Here is a 25,321-nt window from a genome sequence, read left to right on the forward strand (position 1 = left end):
TTGACCCTGGTACTCTGAAAACGAAGGGAGTATGTATGTGTGTGTGTGTGTGTATATATATATATATATATATTTTTCCCCCAGTGTTAGGTATTGTATGAGAGCCCGACTAAATTCGAATTGCTTGCTGCAGTTTCTCATTTTGGGGTTAATGCTCCCAATAAGATTTTTTCCATTCAAGGGTATAGGTTTTTAACATATTTGGCTGCTACGTCAAAATAATTGCAGCCATTAGTCATATATATATACACACACACATACACTCATTTTGTGTTAAATATGAACAGTTTATTACTTTTTCCTTTTCAAATTAATTGTGATATTTGCTTCTCGAGAGTTAAATTATACTATGAATTTTGACCAATGTTTTAAATGTTTTTTAAATCAAATTGAAATGACAAAAGTTTGTAATTTATATATTTCGTTATTATAACCTTTTAATCTAAGTTAAAATCGTAAAATATTGAGTTAATCTAATCTCATTTTGTTTGGCAGATTGATTCCATGTTGACGTGTGCTTGAAATTGCATGGTGCATGCCTTCTTCCAAAAAACATACCAAAAACAGCATTGTTTGTTCTAGCGAGATATCACCAAGTTGTTTACCACATCTGGAGTTACCCCTACTAAAAAAAAAATTAAAGAACAAAGATATGGCCTATCCGATCTCTAATCGTCTTCATTCCTTTTCTTAGCAATAATTAGAATGAGAAAAAAGAAAATGTCAATGCATTTGGGGAAAAACGATTAATCTCTATCAATAGAGCTTTGACAAAAGAAGTCTCAATTGTTTGCAAAAAATTTTCTCAAGATAAAGAAAATAAACTGCAATCACCAAATAAACAAAAGAGTAATTTCATTTATCAAGATTGTGAGTACAAATCTGTTCATCCCTTGATTTTTCTCTCCTATTTTTTTCTCTGTAATTTGAGGGCCGTTAGTAACGTATTTCTCGAATGTAGGATGATTTGGACGTGGACTTTCTTGGAATATGTTTGATCTCCATGAAAGGATATTGTTGATATTTGATTGTCAAGAAATATCCGATCTGTCATATTGATCTCTTTGTGAGTATCCCCGAGAAGTTTATGGGATTTTTGAGATGTGTCTTGATCTCTTTATGAATATCCCCAGAGTTTATGAGATATTCGAGATGCCTTTTTAAGGGAATATGTGCCTCTCTTTTATAAGCATGATCTAGGGTTTAGGGCAGAGTAGCCTCCAAGAACCCTAATCGACTTTAGAGTTTGAAGATGGATTGAACTCATCTTGTAGAGTCCTATTTCAAACTCGATAAAATTCCATTGTCTACACCAATATATCACAGATAAAAAAGAAAGTTATACATATATTTTGTCACAACTTACACATACATTAGTGATACGAAATTCTAAATTACTACCAACATCAGATTTAGTGTGTTGAATTTTATTTATAGCAAAAAAAAAAATGCTACCAAACATGACACAAGTTATGCAGGATTTAATACATGAATAAATCACCTCTTAACCAACAACCAAATGACCCCTAAGTAAATATTTTAGGTTACCTCAAAGGCTTGTACTTCATCCATCTTAACTTATGTGGTATTTTTCGTTTCTCGAAAATCATTTTCACTAATTTTCATCGTTGAATTGGATTAAATCAACTCCATGTTATAAAATTAAAATTAAAATATTAAAAAAATATATAGAAAAAGATATTAGTATAAGTTACAGTTCTTCTCACGTTAGTGATGAAAAATATATCTTAAAATTTAATCAAAATTTACATAAAGAAAATCTCCAAAATGAAAAGGTATCACATAAATTGAAGCGAAACAATTAACAAATAAAAAAGAATTCTCTCAAATCTCCCCCCTCTAGTTATATTGCTTAACGGCAATCTTTCTCTTGCTGTGTAATAGCCTGTTTGGCCAAGCTTATTTTTCCTCAAGAATACTTATTTTTTCCAATAAGTGCTTATTTAAAAAAAAAAAAAAAGTGAGGTGTTTGGCCAAGCTTTTGGGAGAAAATAAGTGCTTCTGGGGAGTAGCAGAAGTAGTTTTTCAGAAGCTAAAAAAATAACTTTTTGAAAAGCACTTTTCAGAAAAATACACTTAGAAACACTTTTTAAAAGCTTGGCGAAACACTAATTGCTGCTCAAAAGTGCTTTTAAAATGAATTGGTCAAATAGAAACTGTTTTTTGCCGAAAGTATTTTTTTGAAAAACACTTTTCAAAATAAACTGATTTTAGAATCTACTTGTGGCTAAATATTTGGTTAAGGGTTTGAACGTATTAGATATATTCATTACATATGTAAACAGTATTTATTTAGAATCACTAACTTATAATGATTAGAATTGCTAATTCATTAAATATGTAGAAAGTATTTATTTTAAATCAGTAACTTATAATGACTGGAATTGCTAACTATAAGTTTCAAATTCTTGCTCCACCTTCGCTGTCACACAAACATGGTGTTTGATGATAGACTTTTCCGGTAAATTTTCTTCCATTAATGTGTAAAGTTAAATCCTTTATGTGTTTATTTTAGTATAATGTGTTAGGTGTGCGAACAAAATACCACATTGGTAGCTGAAAAGAAAAAGGAGCTACTTATAAAGTGTTGGATACTCTTAATGATGTGAAGCCTTTTGGAGAAAACCGTGCGGGCTTGGCCCAAAGCGGACAATATCACATCATGTTAAGAGTATCTTTGGGCCGTTTTAGCCCAACAATTGGTATCAGAGCCAATGGTTTGGCTGGACGAGTATGAAGATGGCGGAGTGTGGCGTGGGGCTCGGCTTAGTGCCTTTGCCCGTCTATGGGCTGGTTTACGACATTTACTCATAGCTTTGAAGACGCATACACAACCTTTGGGCTTCGGTGACCGTAAATACTTTAACGATGTGGGTGGCACAAAGACACGTTGAATCACAAACTCGTTATGAGTCATGTGGAACTTAGTTTGAGGGAGAGATTGTTAGGTGTGCGAACAAATTACCACATTGGTAGCTGAAAAGAAAAAGGAGCTACTTATAAGGAGTTGGATACTCTTAATGATATGAGGCCTTTTGGGAAAAACCGTGCGGGCATGTCCCAAAGCGGACAGTATCACATCATGTTAAGAGTATCTTTGGGCCGTTTTAGTATCCCCCTCGAACTAAGTTCCACATGAATCATTATGGGTCAGAGATTCAACGTGTCAATGTGTCACTCACATCGTCAGAGTATTTACGGTCACCGAAGCCCAAAGGTTGTGTATGCGTCTTCAAAGCTACGGGTAAAGGTTGTAAACCGGCCCATAGAAAGGCAAAGGCACTAATCCGGGCCCCACTCCACACTCCACCATCTTCAACTCGTCCCGCCAAACCATTGGCTCGGATACCATTTTGTTGGGAAGAAACAAGCAACAACTCAATTGCATGACGAGGTAACAGCGGAAGAAATACCCAAGTCAAAACTTCTCACACTATTTGAACCAAGAGAAGACAATAAACAATAGCACAAATGGAAATCCGAATAGCAACTATACCAATAACAAAATAGCAAAGCAAACAAAAGTAAATCAATACAAGAAACACCAAATTTACGTGGTAAAACCCCTTCAAGGTGAAGAGGAAACATCCACGGGACCTCCGGCCCACAAAAGCTCCACTATAATCAACAAGAGTTACAATAATGTTCTCCAAATGGCTACAACATCAATGCCAAAGACGGAGCAACAATACATAAAAGATAGCACCAAAACTAGTGAAGAAAGGAGAGAAATCAACCCCAAAAATGAGCTACTGTTCGTACTCGAAAGCTGGAGCTACAGACCAAAAATCCGATCTCCACCGTTGAAATCCAAGAACCAGATATTGAGAACCCCCAGTTCAAATTTCAGCATGATTCAATGGTTAACGAATCGGAAAACTCAATTTTAAGTGGACTATTGTGGCTGATTTTCACTGGTCCAAAAATCACCTCTTCTCTCTCAATTTTTCTCTCTATATGGCTGCTATGAATTCACTCTTGTGTTATGTAAATAAGACCTAAGTTGATCCTATATATATAGTAGATTTTAGGGCAAAAGTGGCCTGGTCCAAATTGGATTGGGTTTTATTAATCCAATTCCACATAGGAAGGGAAAACCCAAAAACCCAACAATTCTCCCCCTCCCGACTATGTGGAGGAGACCGCCATCCCGGCAATCATGCAACACTCTTCAAACTTCCCTCTTGGCAAAGCTTTAGTCAACATATCCGAGCCATTATCATCGATGTGAATCTTCTCAAGTTCAAGCAACTTAGAATCCAACACATCTCTAATCGAATAATATCTCACGTCAATATGTTTCAACCTACCATGAAATGTATAGTTCTTGCCGAGATGAATAGCACTTTGACTGTCGCAGTAAAGCACATTCCTCTGTTGAGAAAAGTCAAGTTCCTTCATAAATCTATTCATCCGAAACAAGCGTTTACAAGCTTCAACGACAAAGAATAAGCTCGAACATGGTAGATAGAGCAACACATTTTCGCAACTTAGATTGCCAAGACACAGCTCCCCCTGCATAAGTAATCAAGTAGCCCAAAGTAGACTTACGAGTATCAACATCGCCGACTATATCTGAATCAGTGTAACCACAAAGAATAGGCTTCCCTATCCCAAAACACAAACTCAGACTAGAAGTGCCACAAAGATATCTCATAATCCACTTCACAACATTCCAATGCTCTCTTCCTGGATTAGAAAGAAAACGGCTAACAATACCAACAACATGAGCAATACCTGGTCTTGTACAAATCATCGCATACATCAGACTGCCAACAGTTGAAGCATAAGGAACTTTCTTTATACCTTTCTTATCATCATCACTGGAAGGACACTACTCCGTGCTCAATTTGAAGTGCATAGCTAAAGGTGTTTTAACAACCTTAGTTTTATCCATGTTGGACTGCGAAGTACTTTTACGAATGTACTTCTCTTGTGATAACCACAACTTACTTTCCGTCACGAACAATCGTATGCCAAGAATCTACCTTGCTAGGTCCCAAGTCTTTCATAGCAAAAGACTTATTCAACTCTTCTTCAACTTCGAATTCGCAAGCATTCGCCAAGTTACTTCTCTCCCTATCTTCAGTAATCAAAACATCGGAGTGTGAAGAAGACAAAGCTTGAGATCTTCTTCTCATCTCTTCATTCAAAACACCACTTTTAGCATATTCCATAGTTACACCATCATCACCGGGAGCAATTAGTCAAAGAAACTCGAAGAGTTTCCAAAGAGTCCGGCTGAGTATTAAGAAGCCAAAGTCCTTATTTCTTCATCAAACTTGACACCCATTCCGATGGTACCGATCAAGGACACCCTGAAAATCATTTATATGATTAGAAATAGGACTGGCCTCTTTGTATCTAATATTCATCAATTGTTTCAGCAGGAACAACTTGTTATTGCCAGTCTTCGAAGGATACAATGTCTCGAGCTTTTCCCACAAACTTTTAGCATTTGTCTCATTCACAATATGATTTCGAACATTATCTTCAACCCATTGCCTAATATAGCCACAAATATGTAAGTGCTCAAATTCCCAATCCTCATCTTCAATAGACTCAGGTTTCTTAGAAGCAAACACAAGTAAATGCAATTTCTTAGCATTTGTCTCATTCACAATATGATTTCGAACATTATCTTCAACCCATTGCCTAATATAGCCACAAACATGTAAGTGCTCAAATTCTCAATCCTCATCTTCAATAGACTCGGGTTTCTTAGAAGCAAACACAGGTAAATGCAATTTCTTGACAAATAAAAGATCTTTCATCTTGCTTTTCCAAATATGGTAATTACTGCCATTTAAGCAAACCATCTTGCTCATATTTGCCTCCATTATTCAAATAGACGATCAACACAACCAAATACAATCACAAAAGCTCTGATACCAATTGTTGGGCTAAAAGGGCCCAAAGATATTCTTAACATGATGTGATACAGTCCACTTTGGGCCAAGCCCGCACGATTTTTCCCAAAAGGCCTCACATCATTAAGAGTATCAAACTCCTTATAAGTAGCTCCTTTTTCTTTTTAGCTACCAATGTGGTACTTTATTCGCACACCCAACATAATGTTCATGCTTCCTTGTTGTTGGCAGAATGATTGATATATTTTGCCGGTGTTAACATTGGGAGGAATTGCTTGTGGATTAAATTATTATGGGTTTTTGAGGAAAAGACCAAAAAATGGAAGCCATAATATTAATGGAAGAAGAAAAGAAGGAAGATTTAATTGATCAGGTATGTGCAAAATCTGATTTTAATTTGATCGTGTTTTAAGAAACATATATACATCAAACCAATATATGCATGCCATGTGTTTGCATATAGAGATTTTTGTTTTATTTAATCATGATTGATTAACATATGTTACTTCATTAAATCACTTAACCATGATAAGTTGTATTGGTTTGGCGAAACACCCGATGTGGCTAAGATTTTACCGTGTATGACTTTGATTACTCAACAAGAGATTTGAATTTTATTGGTTTCAAATTACAGGATAGCGATATCATGTGTTAGTAACTGGATTATGAACCTCTTTTTTTTAGCATAATTAGTGATTATTTTTTCTGATACAAATACAAGATTTGAACTAAAGCTATTGGGTTCAGCTGAGCTTCTAGCTCCGGCCTGAGTCCTCATGCCTCTTACGGTAACAAATTTGCCCCTTTTTTATACCTTAACAAACCCACTTTTTAGAGTATTTTTACAGTATATTATATGATCATAAAATGTTAAGAGCTCACGATCGAGATCAACTTGTCGTTTTGTTTTCACATACTAGTTATGCGGATCATAATGCATGGATTGTTTATTCGGTGACTAATAATGAACGGATCGTTATGCGGTGATTAGTAATTAAAAGATTGTTATGCATGAATTACTTACTTTAAAGGGCATTTATGTCTTTAAATAGCTTAATCCGTGTATCGTTAATGCATCTATTACTCCTATGCTGTATTAGCCAACCAAACAGTTTTAGTCATACAAATTTTCTTCTTAAAATTGTTATCCGTTGGCGCTTGTAATGCAATTAGGTTTATGATGCAAAGGTGGATTACTTGAGTCAACAATCAGATGATTTTTTGCCTTCCCTTCTCGCACATCTGCCCATACATTATGTTGCAAGGACCAGCATTTTATCTACAAGGTGGAAATATCTCTTTGCTTCTATGCTACATTAAAATTCAGATGCCTTAACATGTCCAGAATTGACTCTGATGATCACAGTTGTTGCCCTCACTATCAACATAAATTTTTGAAAGGAGTAAATCAGTACTTACAACTTTATTCAGGTCGTAGAGTGGCTTATATTGAGATGGCCTTTTGCTATGGGAGAAAGTTTTCTACCGCATTTGACCAATTGATGTGTTCCATTTCAAGAGTAGGTGTTGAAATATTATCTCTTAATTTTCGTTCTCAAAACAATACTTCTCCGATGTTTGGAATTTTTTTTTGAGCTTCTTTCTCAAGCATCCTCATTGAAACATTTGCTTTTGACCTGTTGCGTTGTGCAACCAAGTTCCAAAGTCGACTTCCTCCAAACCTTTAACTAGGAGTATGTTTTCTTAAGAAGCGGACAGCTCGAGGGTATTTTATCCTCTTGTTCGAACCTTGAGCAATTAAGAAATAAATTTTGTACACTTCCTTTTAATATATGTGTCTCTGGTAGAATAACTTCTTTTTATCTTTTTCACTTGTAATAAAGTAGAAGAAATTGATCTTCGGGCTCGAAATCATATCTCCATTGTTTGAGTGTTCCTCTTATAGAAAAATCAGATTTTATTTCTCCTTTGTTCCCGCATTGGAATATGTAATGATTGATCTTCGTAAATCCAAGTCAATGTCATACATATTCGGTGATTTTGCAAGAGATCTACCTGCTCAGGTTAAATCTTTAAGCGTTAGAATTGGTCCTTCCAAGGTATGTGAAAATGCCTAATTTCCAATTTCTTCACATATATTTCTTTCTGAAGACGCTAGCTAATAACTTGAATTATTCTTTTTTGTTTTCTTCCTTTCAGGTAAATTGCTTTCAAAGAGAGATGGAGATCTTCAAAAACCTTAGGCAGTTACATTTGGTACTTGTGGACATTAACAACTATGACATACTCAAATTTTCCCCTCTCTTCGCTCCTGTCCTCTTCTTCAATGTTCGATTTTTGATGTGGGTAACATTTTTCATCTATTCTTTTGTCCAATGGAGATTGTAGAACTATTTGGTTTCTCAGAATTAGACATTATGAATTGTCGATAATGTGACTTGTGAAGGATTGGCAACACATTATGTTTCAAAGTAATGAATGAATTGTAACAATGAATAACGATGTAGATTGTGAAGTTTCTGGTTCACCAGATTTAGATGTGGTGTGGATCATGAGAATTATCACTTGATACTGTTTTTGTTAATCAATTAGTTAGAGATAAATTCTTATCCTTTTAGTTGGAGATAGAGCTTTCATAGTTAAGAACTATAACATATTCAGGACTCACTACACGAATTAGTTTGGTACACTTTCTGTCTATTTCTCCCTTTCCCTGAGGGATCACTTCATTAGTAATACAGAGATAAGTTATGCAGGTTATTGATATATTAGTTATCCCACTTCTATTTTGCATTAGATAATACGTAGATTGACTTATAACTTATACATGTTTTTGTAATGTGGATTGTAAAAGTGATAACCAAACACCGTAAAGTATCCTAAATTTCATAGATAGCAACGAAATTGCTACCATACATGGTACTAGTTATGTTGGTTTTAATAAATGAATAATTCACTTCCTAACGATCAACCAAACGACCACTTAGTCATTTATTCCTATTCCTCTTTTACTAGATGAATTGGTTTGTAGATTTGCTCAATATATCTTGGAAATGGGGTTGTCCACCTTGTTTTGGTACGTCTGTCTAAATAAATAGTCCAAAAGACAACGACAAGGTATATTATGAAAAGTATAACGATAGGTTTCACTTTCAACATGTTTAAACCAATAGACAAGTATTAACTAATACTAGTTTACGAAAAATTGTGTATTTTGTTAATGTTGCTCTGTGAAACCGCTACCTCTGTGCAAAGTTCAAGGACATACAGTACCTCTCTATAACAATCACCCTATATAACAACATTTCACTGTCTTTTTCATGGATCTTAAACATTATCTTTCAATCTTTTGAATTATCTTTTACACATTTTCGGATATGTGCCTGATTTGCTCCGTTTTTTCGATTAAATACTTGTCAAATGCACAGCTTGTTTAACTACATTAGTCGTCATTGTATTGATATAAACACTGTGTTGATCTCAGTTGGCAAAGACAAGATGGAGCACAGGAAGAGGATGGCCTCTTCTTCTATCGCCTACATGTCACACTGAGCTAAAAGAAGTGGCTTTTGGTGGATTTCATGGGAGGAGTACAGAGATTGAATTTGCTTTGTACATTCTGAGAAGCGCCATGGTACTTGATCGAATGTTTCTCAGCCAACACTTTAGGTGTTATTCTGGTTTGGGCAAATGGGAGAACATGTTTGTTACGTTTGATGAAAGAAGACAGAACTCGATCCAACGACAACTATATAGAGAAGCCATATCTAGGAAAGCTGTGGTGATTTTCCAAGACTCTCCTCTCTTATGATTTTCAAATTAAATTATGGCAGTTTCAACTTTCATGCTATAATGAAGAGAGGCACTGTCTGCTTGTGCTGCATTTTTTGTTCTTAGAATGGATGGTAGCCTATTGATACGATCCGGGATAGCCTGGCTATGGAGCCCATTGCAAAAATTTTGTTGGGGTGGGGGTGGGGGGGTGGGGTAGGGTATGTGTTTAGCACATGAAAGTTATAGTTCAGGGGTAACGTATATTAAGCATCATTATCTTATCATCATTAGAATTAGTTACTGCTTATAGTTATTGTATTTTAGTTACTGCTTATAGTTACTGTAGTTGAGTATTAGTATAAGACTACTCCTATTGTATAGCTAGTTAGTTTCCATATCTTGTGAGGCGGAGCGGATTTCAAGTCCGGGGTTCGAATCATAAAGACAGACAACGACCTCAAGCTAATGTATAACAACCGTTAAACTAACGAACAAGTATCGGTATTTAATATATTCAAAAAAAGGGCGACAAACTACTTATACACTACATAAATATAAGCATTATCATTACAATTGCACTCGACGAGTTGTCATCTTTTGAAAACGATCAATGAGCATTAGTACACTTTCAAATACTATCCTCTATATAACAAATTAAACAATCATTCAAAAGCCATCACTAATTCTACTTCGCAAGTCATTTTTAATAAACTTCATTGAGGAAAAAGCTCTTTCCATTGAATAAGGGTAATATCAAGCTTAACCTTTCACAATAAACAAGTCCCCGTCTTCGTGCATATTTGATTTAACCAACGCCATCGAAAGATCTCCAAGTCCTTTCAAATTTGAAAAAGCTTTGTCCACTTCTCTCACATAGTAAATATAATTGTCAAGATCAAAACTAAGATCATCAAGCTTGGAAGCTAACTCATTTGGATAATAAGTCATCCATTTTTTTATCATAATTTGCAAAAGAATCCTCGGGACTCAAACTAGCTGTGCCAAGAAGTAGATCCACTTCACTAAAACGATTGTTAAGCTCCTCGAAAGTTGCAAATCAATAAGATAAAAAACTTCCACACGCAAACGATGAGAATATATAACACTTGAGCTTTTTTCGACTTTCCAAGACCATACTTCTCATTCATTTTCGGGATCATAATACCATTCTTTTCACAAATAAGGAGATGTCTTCTACCAAAGAATTCCATTCGATTCCCTCATTGATTGCAATTTTCTTTTTGTGAAATCAACATTCATAGCACTAACAATATCTTGATCTTTTCGTTGCAAAGCCATATTCAAATCATATGTAATCGCCAAAATTTTCAACATCAAATGCAACACGTAGATAAACTCATAAGATCTAATGTCTTCCACTAGACTTTTTGCCATTGCTTTCTCATGATAATTTGCACCTCATTTGCAAGAACTCCAAGTACATGCACAATTGATGAGAATAATGAAATGAAGTTACGGTTAAAATGAGATCCCCAACGGTATCACCAAGTCCAAGTTCTTGATTTAATCCACTTCCGTATGAACTTCACCGAGTACTAGTAATTCCTCTAATTTTTCAAACTTGATCATCTCGAAGCATCTCCCTACGCTTAAAAGAACCTCCAACTATATTTAAAACATTGGCAAGAATGTCAAAAAAATTATTCACATCATGATGTTTTTTTGCAACGGTTGGCGCAGTTAATTGCAATTGATGGCAAAGCAACTCATGGGATATCTTGAAGAATTATCTTCTAATACGTGTTTAAGACCATTAATTTCTCCTTGCATGTTACTAGCTCCATCATAACCTTGTCCCGTATTTGAGATCGACTCAAAGAATGGTCTAAAAGCAAAGAATAGATCGCTTCTTTCAATGACTTTGCATGTATCTTTCCATGAACAAGACCAAGAAAACGCTCAATAACTTTACCCTCCTTGTTTACATATCTCAAGACAAGAGCCATTTGTTCCTTATGAGAAACATCCTTAGATCATCAACCAATATCCCAAAGTAATCTCCGTTCAAGTCTTCAATAATCGTATTGATGTTTCTTTTGCACAAGAATTCACAATGTCTTTTTGGATATCTGAGAAGTCGTGGTGTTATTTTTTGAGCTTTTTCTAGTACCACATTTTTTTCACATCTTCCTTTTTATCGATACCACTTTAAGAGATCTAGAAAATGACCCCTTATTGTGGAAGTTACCACTCATGACCCGGAAAGATTCCTTCTTTTAAAAGATACCTTATCACATCAACCGGCTTGGCGAACCCGATAATCACCTTTAAATTTCTCGAAAGGCTTGTCAAATGAGGAGAATAGATTCTTCATCAAATCTAGCATCATCATGAAACATCGAGTATGAACACTATTCACTTCTCCCACATCCTTTTTAAGCCTTTCTATACCTTTATTCCAATTTCGAAAACCTTTCGTTGTGAAAACATCTTTTTTCTTCCATATCCTCCAAGCTCATTTTAAACAAGTAACAACATAAGCAAAATGCTGCATCTTTTTTAACACTATATTCTAACCATTGAGAATCGTCAAAAAGATTAAAACCTCTCCAATATCTCTACTTGGAAATTCAAATTCTTCACAAGAAGTTCCTACACTCCTCACGTATAATATTGGAGAAAATCTCGACATTTCTCTCGATTTAAGATCCAAATCGCTCACTTTTGTCATTATCCGATGTTGTTGGATCTTGGCAAATGAGAACTTGGCAAAGGAGAGCTAGGAATAGTATTTGATGAACTTATTGTCAAGATTTCAAATTTTGGAGAGCATACAAAAGCAATATAAATGTAATACGTAGTTCACCATAGCTTTCAAAGGCTATTAACATTTAACAATCAAATAATCTTAGTGTAGACTCATCTAAATCGTTAAAAAACGATCTGCACTTCTTTAATTAATCATAGTTCACAATCTTAAAGTAATTTATTTTGCAAAAAAATATCTTAAGCTTGGTCTCATATTTAAAGAGAAACATATTGCACTTGTGGTACAATTTATATGCAGATAAATATCATACATGTCAAATTCGAGAATTGTGAGCTGCTACCAAACAACAAGGGAACAACAATATAAGACAACAATTTCAAAGAGAAACAAGTTGAAGATAATGCTTTATTTGCACAATGGGGACACGGTTGAAATGGGTTCTTCGGTAAGAGAGTTTTTATGTCTCAACTTGAAGAAAGAATCTCAAATAGCCGAGCTTAGATGGGAGAATTTCTATAGATTTAGATTTCCATTTTTTTGTTGATTCGCAATTGCCCTTTGTTTTTTGCTTTATGTTTTGTTTTTTTTTGTGGACCCTTTGTTTTAATATTAATAAAATCAGCCCCTTTTGGAAAAAAAAAAAAAAAAAAAAAAAAAAAAAAAAAAGGTCTCATAAAAGAAAACAAAAAAAGAAAGCAATGGGTGCTAGCGGGATTCGAACACCGCATTACGAGTATAGTACTTCGCTAGGCATTGCCAACCGAACCGTTTGATCATAAATATTATCTATATTTATTAATTTTTCTAATACAAATACGGGGTACGAAAAAAGGCCGGGGGTTCGTAGCCGAACCCCCGTATATAACTTGTAGCTCCGCCCGTGCTTTGTTTGTTATTATTTGAATTTAAAAGTCCTGGCTGAACGAATAAGTCATCCTTCACTACTTTTCTTATCATATTTGGCATGTATCGCCCATTAAGCTCTAACGAGTCGATCTTTTTTTTTTTTTTTCCGTCATTTGAAACACAATCCTTCCGTCGTTATTAATTACATAACCACTCGTTCGTGGTACAATTCAATCCCGCTTCTCGATTACCTATCAAATCGCAAGGTAACCTCAACTTCCCAACTTGAAAGCGCAACTTGTGATGCCACTCAATGGCCATCAACTCATGGGACATCTTGACGGATCAAAAACGGCACCACCGCAGACTATTACCGAAGATAACCTTACGGCACCAAATCCCAAATACTAAGTCTGGTTCTCTCAGGATCAACTAATCCAACAAGCAATGATGGCATCTGTCGATCGATCCAACCATTGCGCCAATCTCATGGTCCATAAAGCCTCGGGAACTTCTTCACACGATGCAAATAAGAGCCATACTAGCATTTTTTACCCTGCGAGATCAATTGCAAATTATCAAAAGAGCTCTAAATCCATTGCGTGAATTTACAAGAGGTTCGCTCTCTCTCTTGGAAACGATGCGCTCAAAGTTGTTCATCACCGCCGTGCATCTCTTATTGTCAAGATTCGAGCGGCACCGGCTTGGATTTTCATCAAACCTTTCATCAATCCCCGTTATCAAGCCAACAACAAGGATTTGTGTTATCCATAGTTAAAAGATAATTGGCCGATTCATCAACTCGATGTCAATAATGCTTTCCTATAGGGCCAGTTGACAGAAGAGGTTTTTATGTCTCAACCTCAAGGCTTTGTTGATTCGCAATTGCCTTCTCATGTTTGCAGATTAAAAAAAGCCATTTATGGTCTCAAACAAGCCCCCGGGCTTGGTATACTGCATTGCGTGATCATTTACAGAAAATGGGCTTTATCAAGTCTGAATTCGACACCTCTTTGTTTATTTTGAATAACCTGGCTGTAACTGTTTATGTGCTTGTCTATGTTGACGACATTTTGATCACGGGAAATCATCACAGCTTGATTAGGTGTGTTATTGATTCCTTGGGTTCTCATTTTTCTTTGAAAGATCTTGGTTATTTAGACTACTTTTTGGGCGTAGAAGTTAAAAAGGTGCCTGATAGTCTCATTCTCTCTCAATCCAAATACATTCTTGACATTTTGTCTGAATTGGATATGCAAAATTGTAACGGAGTCAGAATTAGTTACTGCTTATAGTTACTGTAGTTGAGTATTAGTATAAGACTACTCCTATTGTATAGCTAGTTAGTTTCCATAAGCTTAGTTGTAGGTTGTTATTATTTGTTGTATTTAAAGCCTGGCTGCTGAATGAATAAGATCATCCTTCAACTACTTTTCTTATCATATTTTATAACGTAAACTAGACATAATTTAAGTATGAAACTAATAAAAACGTGATAGTTTAAAGGGGTTTTGATCTGTTGTCTCTTTTAAAAAAGGACTTCTTGTTCTTTGTTTCCTTTTTAAGAAGGTTCAAACCTTCCTTTTTAAAGAAGGTTTACTAGTATTTTTTTTCATGAAGGAATGTAGAGAACAGTACGATTTATATTTTTAGAAAATACGAATTTTCTCATCTTTAAACTCATTAATTATTAGGGATAAACTTTTTCTCCAAAGAGTACATGGAATTGGTCACTTTGTTCGAGTCAAATAGGATATTATCTAATTGTCCTTTGAAGCAGTCTCAAAATAATCAAATTTTTTAACATGTAACCCCTAAAATATTCCTCAAATTAGCATTGAGTACCAATTTTTACTTTAGGATGTTCAAGCACTATATTTATGAGTTACCAAAAAATGATTGGTTCCTTTTCTATTTTAATCTTATGTTTGGTTCATCATATAATGCTACAATCGTAAATGAGCAAGCATGGTCATCGAGAATTCATGTAGTCGATCTTAGCTTGTTTGGAAGTAAGACAGATATTATCGCTGTTTAGTTGGTCTTATAATGCTATGATGTTAGCGTGCAGCTCCTTTTCAGCACCTAATTTCCAGCAATAGTAAAGAACTGAAACAATTTAACGGCAGTAACTAACGAGAAACGAAACTGGAAAAAAAACTTTTTGAGATGCAAACTGAAACTGGAAATTCTGTGATCCAAACTCAGTCAAAATAGGTTCCAAGTTCATTCATAATCATTTATGCTCATAGGAAAATTTAAAAGTGCTTTTCCTTGGAATTAGAAATTCTTAATATGAAACCTTATAAAAGTATTAAACATTAATGGTAGTACTTTAAGAACCATATGATTTATATTTTTTAGTAATTACTAGTAATTCTTATCTTTATATTCATTTATTACATGGGATAAACTTTTTTCCCAAAGAATACTTGGAACTGTTCACTTGCGGCGACACAAAAAGTGTATTATCTAATTATCCTTTTAATGATCAGTCTCAAAAAGAAGTACAAAATTTAACGTGTAACCCCTAAAGTTTCCTCAAATTAGCATTTAATATGAGTTTTTACTTTAGGGATATTGATCGTCAGAAGATCAAGCAAGATCTTTATGAGTTACCGAAACATGATTAGTGAAGATTCATATAACTGATTTTAACTAATTTGGCATTGAAACATAGTTATTGTTATTATTTGATTACATACCTTCTCCTAAACGGAGTATAAGATGGTAAAATTTGTGCTTAACCACAATGTTCCGGAGAGATATATTTTCTGTGAAACCGAGCACAACTAAAGTAATTTTTCAAATCAAACTATCAAAACAATCTTTTATTAAAAGATATTAAAAACAACTTAGAGCTTTATGATACTGCATGCATAACAAAGGAATTTCAAACAATCGGGTCAAATATTGTTTCCTACCGCTATTTTTACATATGATTATCTCAAAAGATTTGCTAAAACTGTTTATTGGTACTAGAGCGTTCTTGCATACACACGACTCTAAAAGCACACACTATAATAAAAGATAAAATTTAATTGTTTGTCTGTTCGACCATCGGTTCTTCGTCCATAGGCATCTCAAAGCGACAAATAGGGCAATAATGGCTTGTCTCTAACCACTTGGTGATACACTCTCCATGAAACATATGAGAACAAGGCATGCTAAGTATCTCATGATCAGGTTCCTTCTTCACAAGCTCTTCTAGACACACCATACATTCCTCCTTGTTATTTTCTTCATCAATCTTCGTCTTCTTTAACAACTCCATGGATGACTTACTAGCTGGCACCATACCATATTGTGATAATAACTCTTCTTCTGGAAACAAAATCCTTGCATCAAGAACATGGTGGCATACCAATTTTACATCTACAGATAACTCCAACGCTCCGCGATGACCTTTGTTAGACTCAGCGATACTACGCACCTGCCTCATTGTACTTTCCACTATAGAGTCACGTTGATCTTGATATGTGACGTTCCAACTCCCAATCAATTTTGAAATTTCACGGTAGAATCTGTCGTAGGACAAGACAACTGAAGAGGTGAGATAGATATGATTCGATAGGATTTCCTCTTTCACTTTTCTACGATAAAGTGCTTGTGGCTGTGTTAAGTTATATGAAGATGGTATATACCACTTATCATGTCGAATGCGTACGGAAGATCTAATGTTTAAAAGGGGTAAAGAAGAAGAAGATGGTTGAGCATTCTTTGGTGATTGTTTTTGTGAGAGTTGGTTAACGATGCAGGATAAACCAAACAAGTGAATGTAGTTTCTCATATTGGAAGATAGTGTAGTAGGTTTACTTTGGAAATATATTTAATGTGCTCCATTCTTAATAAATTTATAGGAGTACTAGCTTGAGGAAGAAATTCTTGACCAAGTATGATATGGATCGGATATTATAAATTTCGAAACCTAATTTGATATGAAATGAGTTTATGACTTCTAACTGGGGCTTTCCGTTTCCAAGATGGATTGGAGTATTGCAGTTTTCACCATTTTGGTAATGTTTAAGAAATAAATAGGTTATTGTATCTAAGTAAGCTGCGTCGTATATTTTATGTTAATTTGCATTAAAAGAATGAACAAAGATCCGCATAATAATAGCATGAACAAAGATCCGCATAATAATAGCACTTCAAATCACTTCTAACCTAATTCAGGGGCGGAAGTCGGAAGGGCCAAGGGGGTACATACCCCCTTCGGCGGAAAATTACACTATTTATACATGATTAAAATTATTTTTGATATATATATATATATATATATATATATATATATATGACGTTGAACCCTTTGCTTGAACACTTTTCGCCTTGTGTTTTACTTTTTTCATATTTTGAACCCCCTTAGTGAAAATCCTATCTCCATCACTGACATAATTCATCCCTGAGTTGAGCTGGAGGCAGGTGTCTTATGCACTTCAAATTTTGGTTTCACCTCACCGGTCATCATAATTGTTGTATTTGAACCTAGTTGTATCTGTCCAGCTTCTGTGTAAAGGGGTTTTTACCTTTTATTATTAATGTAATCTCTAAGGGGTTTTGAGTTTTGACATTTCATCTACATTAGTTTTAATATGGTTGTTTACAAACCTCAATTTGCAGCAAAAAAGTTGTTACCAGTAAAATAGTTACTCCCTATCAAGAGAACTTTACTACCATCAAGTCAGACCAGAGACCTACCCCCAGTACACAAGTTTGTCCAGATGAATCTTAGCTAAAAAAGTTTTTAATGGTTCACAAGTTTGATTGAATTGTTCTGTGGTAAATTTCAGCTGAAGATTTTCCTAGAGGAACTTCCTGTGTATGTGTGTTGCAGACAACATTGTGTTGAATGACGAAACTCTCAACCAAAGAGTTTGAACTAAGGAGAGGCGCTCTGGATAGTAAGGATATGCCCTTAAAATAAGCCAACATAAGAAGAGTGAAGTTGATGTGAGATTAGACGGGATTATGTTGTCTAACAATAACTATTACGCCTCAATCCCAAACAAATTAGAATCGGCGATATAAATCCACATTTCTTCATTTAAGCTATGTCATATCATCATCAACAACAACAATAACAATCTATTCTATGTAATAACACAAGCGAAATCTGGGGAGGGTGGAATATAAACAAATATTAACCCTACCTCGTGGAGATAGAGAGGTTTCCAATAAATCCTCGGCTAAAGTAAAAGGAGCTTGAGAAAGAAAATACAGAAATGAAGGAGACATAACTAATAAGGAAAGTTGTGCGAGTGCATTTGTGCGCGCGCGAGCGAGAAAGAGACACTGTGTTCCTTGCATAAAAGTCTCAGGCCAACAATGAATGGGTGAAGAAGAAATATAGATTTCAGTGCAGAAAAAAAAAAAAGATACTGCACCTAACAATCACATATTTGGACTAGTAAATATGTAAATCTTGGAAAAGTTTATTAAAAATAATTTTTGAACATAAAAAAGTATCTTAACAAGCAGCCAGCAGAATTATTCACTCAAAAAAGCGTGCTACCAGTGCTGGTCGATAAATACAACCCATGTATAACTCAAAGAAAGGCTAAACGCAAGATCCATTTTTGGTCCAGCAACTACAAGTTGTCCTGCAACTTGGACATAATTTCTCAACCAATAAGCATCTTGTTATCCTCCAAGAAACTGTAGGTAGGCACCTCCAGATTGTACGGTGCAGGTCCTTTGCGAATCCTACCAGAGATGTCGTAGTGGGATCCATGGCATGGGCAAAACCAACCACCAAAATCACCAGCATTTGGTAAAGGGATGCACCCTAAATGAGTACATACCCCAACAACCACAAGCCATTCTGGATTTTTGACCCTCTCAGCATCTTGTTGCGGATCCCTAAGGGAGCCGAGATCAACGCTGTTCGCCAATTTGATGTCGTCTTCAGTGCGGCGTCTGATGAAAACAGGCTTTCCACGCCACTTGACAGTAACAGTCGACCCAGGTTCAATGCTTGAAAGATCCACCTCAAGAGAAGCAAGTGCAAGGACATCTTTACTGGCAGACATGCTAAGAACAAACTTAAGAATCAGGAGGCGAATCAATGAGGCATAGACAAACCTGCCTCCTGTCAAGACAAAGTAAGCAAAAGCACGTTTGCTTGGATCACCAGGTGGGTAACGCTCATGGTTGGAATCATCATATACAATTTTTGAACTGGGATTCTTAATAGCAGCCACTGTCGGTGGGAGATCCGGGACTAAACCCATCTGATGTGCGGGGGAAACTGAATTAGATGAGAAACCTGAAACATTTGAAAATTGTTGGAAGTTTGCTAACAACTACCAAAAGAATTTGTTTTATCATTGTGAACTACTATCCGAAGAACTGCAACCACAATTCCAGAATATAGTATATCCAAATAAACCAAAGAACACCAACAGAACAATAAGATTTCCATGTTCAATTGTTTGCATCAGAAAACAGTTCAGTTTTAGTACTGGTTTTGATTTAGATTTGGTTTGTTTTATTTTGGTTTTATTCTTAGGAAAAACAAACGTGTTACGGACTAGTTATAGAAAGAGTGGTTTCCAACGATTTACTTTACCAGATAAAATGATTATGTACAAGTTGGAAAAGTTTTTAACAAAAGACCAGCCTTCCAGTTGTTCTCTGGAAACAAAACAAATTGTTGTAACTGGTCAATAGGTTAGACACAAACAGCTAAACCTTTTTATCAGGAGGTTAAAAACAAAGCTATGTATTAGCAAGAAACTAGTTCTGTTTCCAAGAATTTCTCCTTTGACAACACTGTCTAGAACAAGTTCTCATGAAGTATTAACATAAACAATTTCATCCCAAAATCTTGCTGAGCAACTAATTTAAGACTCAAAGGCTCCTACCAAAATCAGAGGTAGACGCAAACTAACTCTTTTTCTTTGTTACCCATCTTTCCTGACAATACTTCTCTTTTTTTTTTTATTTTGTAAGATGTAGGCCTGGGATGAATTTAAATGGGGGCATGGTCAGTGAGTATTCATATAGCCGGACCCAATTTGTTAGGGACTGAGGTGTAGTTGTTGTTGACCCATTTCTCCTTCCTAGAGTGAAGGAGTCATTGGGACTGCAAATGTGGAGGAACATAGCTTTACTCATGAATAAAACAACATTTTCAAGGGAAAATGCTGCACTTCAGTTTTTTACACTTAAAAAAACATAATTAAAGGCTATGTCGTAAACTGTATTATTAATCTGATGTCTTATTAACAATCTGGTGCACATTTTTGGTCCCCTTGTATTAGCTATCCACTCCATCAACAAAAGGAATATTCCACATTACTTAATACCATATTGGATAATGAATTGGCAAAACCTCTATAATAACGTCACTCTCTCCGGTTCATTCCATATGGTGGAGTTTAACGGGGCACCAAGTTGAAGAAAGAAAGAAAGACTTCGCCACATACAAAATGTATCTTTAGAACTTGTTGTCTTATATATGCCACGACATTTCTATGGCTATGAGATCATGTCATTAATGGTAAAATAGAAAGGTTTTAGTTAAAGAGTTGTCAAATATAGGTGTCATTTTTTTGGAATGGACTAAAGGGGGTAGTGTCATACAAAATGAAACCGAGGCAATATATACATATTTCAGCCAAATTTCATAATACTCAATTACTATATAGAAGAACAATTTGATAACTACGGCTAGAATTTTACCCAGGCTGATAAATGGTGGCAACTAGAAACTGCAATGCAGTGGCAACATGTCTGACACATTTAATTTTCAGCCATACAAATCCAGCTGACAATCCTCAGTCATTCAAAGAAAAAGCTAGCATTGGCTCATAAGAGAAGTCTAAGTTTCATTACCTTCACCTCCCTCCTACCCTAATATACCTCGTGGTCTAGGACAGCACACACTCGAAGCCAAATCCAGTCTTGGCACAAACACATTGTGTACCTTTATACAACAACACCACGCCTCAGATGCAAACAAGTTGGGGTTGGCTATATGAATCCCCACTTCTTCATTTAAGCTCATTTCATATCATCATTGTGCAACTTAATGAAAAAAATAATTAAACTGAGACCATAAGCAATGAACTGTATCCACAAGATGCCCACAGGAATTATAAAAGATATGTATAAACTGCTCAAAGATGCAATTCTCAATGAAATGGTATAGGATGAAACACCAACAATCCAATGGTATAATAAGCGGATTCCAAATTACGCTACACAAGCTAATTTAAAGGAGTTAATCTAGTCCACCACCGTCCCACTTTGATCCCCTCACAAGAGGATATTACCAATCAGTTTCCATGTACAGCTACGGATCTACAGAACGAACAATAAATATCACAGAAGCTTCTCTGATTCCCAATTCCCCCAACTTAAGTTCTTGATATCAAACATCCTTAGGAGTGAACATCTATGTTGCTGAAACTTTTGCTGCCGCAGATCTACAATTTCCATCTCTGATGGATCTGGTCAAAGGACATTGGATACTTTGACCAAATCCATGGACCAATCTGAGAAAAAAATTTGAGGCCAAATTGAAAGAAACAGAGAGCTCTTGAAGAGTGGACACTTAGAAGAGTTTCAAGTTAATTAAAAATTAATATTTAATTATAACTGAAACATAACTATAAAAAATTATTTTTGTTTTTTATTTCTCCCCAACTTATAATTTTGAATTATTTTAGCCGAATCCCCGCATCCGTATCCGCACTTGGATCCGTACCCCCGAATCTTAAAATTTAGATTATGCTGAATCCGACCTCTAGATCCGTACCCATATCCGACACTCGACACCGAGTCCGAGCAACATAGGTGAACATGCATTGAAACTTAGATCTCCAATTTCCATCTCTGATAATTCAGTACCAAATAAATACATAATAAAAAACTGAACTTTTAACCCAAGAAAAACTAATAACCACAACATCAGAACAGCTTTTTGATTACCAATTACCTCTACTTAAGTTCTCAATATTGAACACCCTAAGGGTGCAAATGCATTGAAACTTAGATACTCCAATAATTCAGCAACGAATAAATACATAACCCAAAAAAACTAATAACCACGACATCACATAGCTTTTCAATTCCATATTCCCTCTACTTAAGTTCTCGATCCCAAATTCCCTCTACTTGGGAATACAAATGCATTGAAACTTAGATCTACAATCCCCAACACCGATAATTCAGTACCAAATAAATACACAACCAAAAAAACCGAACTTTTAACATTAATAACCACAATATCAGAACAGCTTTTAGATTCCCAATCCCCTCTACTTAAGGTCTCGATATCCACCATCCATAAGAGTGCAAACGCATTGAAATTTAGATCTACAATTCCCATCTTTTCAGTACCAACACATAACAGAAAAAACCGAACTTTGAACAAAAAGAAAATAACTAATAATCACATCAGCTTCTTGGTTTCCCAATTCCCCCAACTAAAATTCTCTATATAGAACATCCTTACGAGTGCAAATGAATTGATAATTAGGGGTGCGTTCGGTATTAAGGAAAATGTTTTCCAATTTTATCATGTTCATTTGAACAAAAATTTTGGAAAACATTTTCTTCAGGAAAACAAGTCTTTAAAAATGGGGAAAATCACTTCTCTAATCAAAGTAGGGAAAACAAGTCCACAATTGACATTTCACCAACCACCTTACCATTACCCAACCCCCCATCCCCCCGCCCCCAACCACACCTGAACAAAGTAGGGAAAACAAGAACACACTTTCCTCCATACCGAACACACCTAGATCTATAATCCCCATTTCCAATAACTCATTACCAGATAAACATATAACCCAAAAAAAAAAAAAAAAAAAACTTTTAACAACAAAGAAAAACTATTAATCACAACAGCTTTTCAGTTCCCAATCCCCTCTACGTAAGTTCTCGCTATCAAACATCTCTAGGAGTGCAAATGCATTGAAACTTAGATCTAACATTCCCATCTCCAATAATTCAATACCAAATCAATACATAACCAAAAACAAATCCGAACTTTCAACAAAAAATTAAAATAATCACAATAGCTTTTCGATTCCACCAGATAAATACATATACCGAACTTTTAACCAAAAAAAAAAAAGTAATAATTACAAAATAAAACATGAAAATTGAGGACCAAATAAAACGATAATAAAGGAATGAAAAAGACGAAACTGACCTCTGATATGATGGAGATACAAAGATGCGAGTGAAGGAGAAGGAGATCTGATTGGAGATTCCTTATCATCGGTGCCGTTGAAAGAGGTTCTAGTGAAGAAACTTGATGAAGATCTAACGGCTGAAGATGAAGAAGAAAGCTTTCTACTTATTACTCTTAACATCTTTGCTTGTTGTGATTTAGGGTTTCGCTCTGTAAATTGGGTTTCTTCTCTTCTCTCTTCGAGATGATGATGGAAGTGAAATGGACTTTTTCCTTTTTATTTGGAAGTCCGTGTCTCTCTTTGATTTTCACAACAGATAAACTTCTCTCTCTCTTTTTTTTTTTTTTTTCCCAAGAAAAATTTACAAAAATATAACATCATGTAGTTTTATTAAACACTAAACATGGTGTATCAATTTTGTATAAAAATTTATAATAATAATAATGTATAAAAAGTGTCTTTTTTTTTTTTAAAATATGACAAGAAAGCGTATAAATATTAATTTTCTTTCAAAACACATACAACCCAACATAAAATATTACATCGCGTAGTCATATTTTTAGTTTATACAATATTATGTTTTGGGAAAGCATATACATAATGTATCAATTTTGTATAAAAATGTATAATAACATATAAAAAGTGTCTATTCACAAATGGGTAAAAATTATTTTAGTCCTCCAACTTTACTTTAAAAATCAAACACCTCTCCTAACATTGAACAATCGACATTTTCATCCTCTTATCTCAGCCTCTTCGGCCATTGACCGGTAACTATATTATTTGTTATTATAGTAAAAAGTTTCACTATTTTTTTAATTATTTGGCCCTAATTAATAATATAAAAAAATTCTGCACAATTAATTATTTTTGAATAATTTTCTCCATAAAAGGTGTTTTCATTCACAAATATGTAACCTTCATATTTCCAAATAGGTAACAAATTCAAAATATGAACTAAAGCGTATAAATATTTTTTCGTACTAAACGATAGAGGTAATTTTCTTTCATACTAAACATAGAGATAATTTTCTTTCGCTAAAGTATACAGCCCAACATAAGCGGCGTAGTCATATTTCCAAAATTTCCCCCCTCGAAAGAAATCGATTTAATTTTCTTTTTGGTGTTTGTGGTTCACTTTGTTCAATAAATATTTGTTTATGAAAAAAAAAAATGAAGCCAGTTTGTTAAATATATAAGTCAATTAAATGATTTAACGAATTTTAAAATTATATCTTTTCAATTTCTTTTATCTTCTTCTTTGTTGAATTGACAATCATACATCTTAATCTAAAATTGAATTGGTCACATTTCCACGTATCTTGATCCATTTGTCACCACGTATAAATAGTTACTCCCTCCCTGCCATTTCCTGGTTTCTGGTGAATTTTAAGAGTCAAACAAGGTTTTTATATACATTTTAAATATTTTAACTTATTAATTATTATTTACAATCTATGGAATGTTTTTGAAAACTTTAGGGGCCTATTTGGAAAGCCACCCAGGTAATTGGAATTAAGTGTAATTGGATATAATTACACAATTTAGCCTATTTATTTGATTAAGTAATTATTTGGTTAGGTGAGAATTGGATGTAATTGAGAGGGTGAATTAAACACTCTAATTCTCAAGGGGGTTGATAATTGGGTGTAAGTACACCCTATAATTACAGGGTTATTTTTTAATATATTTCATTTTTGTCTTATTTTAATATCTTTTCTTTTCTAATTTATTTATATTTCTATTATTTTAAATTCTTTTTTATTTTTACTTTTAAATTATTTTAGTTTTCAAATATATGTATTTTTTATATTTTTTATATTATTTATCTTTCATTTCCTTTTTTCTCATTCCCAAACTTTACTTCTTGTGATTCCATGTAATTGCTCGTATTTTATTTTTATTTTTTTATGTTATTCATTTAGCATAGCTGTATTATTTTAATTTTTGAAATTACACCTCTTAGTATTAGA

At 34.6% G+C, this 25,321-nt stretch overlaps 2 protein-coding genes across 2 annotated transcripts; both read right to left on the minus strand.

Moving 5' to 3' along the window:
• Positions 1-16,124: 16,124 nt before the first annotated feature.
• On the minus strand, positions 16,125-17,250 carry LOC132060970 (uncharacterized). Its single transcript, XM_059453860.1, has one exon. It carries the CDS (start codon positions 16,991-16,993, stop codon positions 16,241-16,243), a length of 753 nt encoding a protein of 250 aa, XP_059309843.1. The 5' UTR covers positions 16,994-17,250; the 3' UTR covers positions 16,125-16,240.
• Positions 17,251-18,615: 1,365 nt separating this feature from the next.
• On the minus strand, positions 18,616-23,660 carry LOC132060236 (cytochrome b-c1 complex subunit Rieske, mitochondrial). The gene is made up of 2 exons (XM_059453173.1): positions 23,366-23,660; positions 18,616-19,468 (listed from the first exon to the last, which is right to left on the minus strand). Exons 1-2 carry the CDS (start codon positions 23,526-23,528, stop codon positions 18,825-18,827), a joined length of 807 nt encoding a protein of 268 aa, XP_059309156.1. The 5' UTR covers positions 23,529-23,660; the 3' UTR covers positions 18,616-18,824.
• Positions 23,661-25,321: the final 1,661 nt, after the last annotated feature.

Source organism: Lycium ferocissimum, chromosome 6 (genome assembly GCF_029784015.1).
Source record: "Lycium ferocissimum isolate CSIRO_LF1 chromosome 6, AGI_CSIRO_Lferr_CH_V1, whole genome shotgun sequence".
Taxonomy (NCBI): Eukaryota; Viridiplantae; Streptophyta; class Magnoliopsida; order Solanales; family Solanaceae; genus Lycium; species Lycium ferocissimum.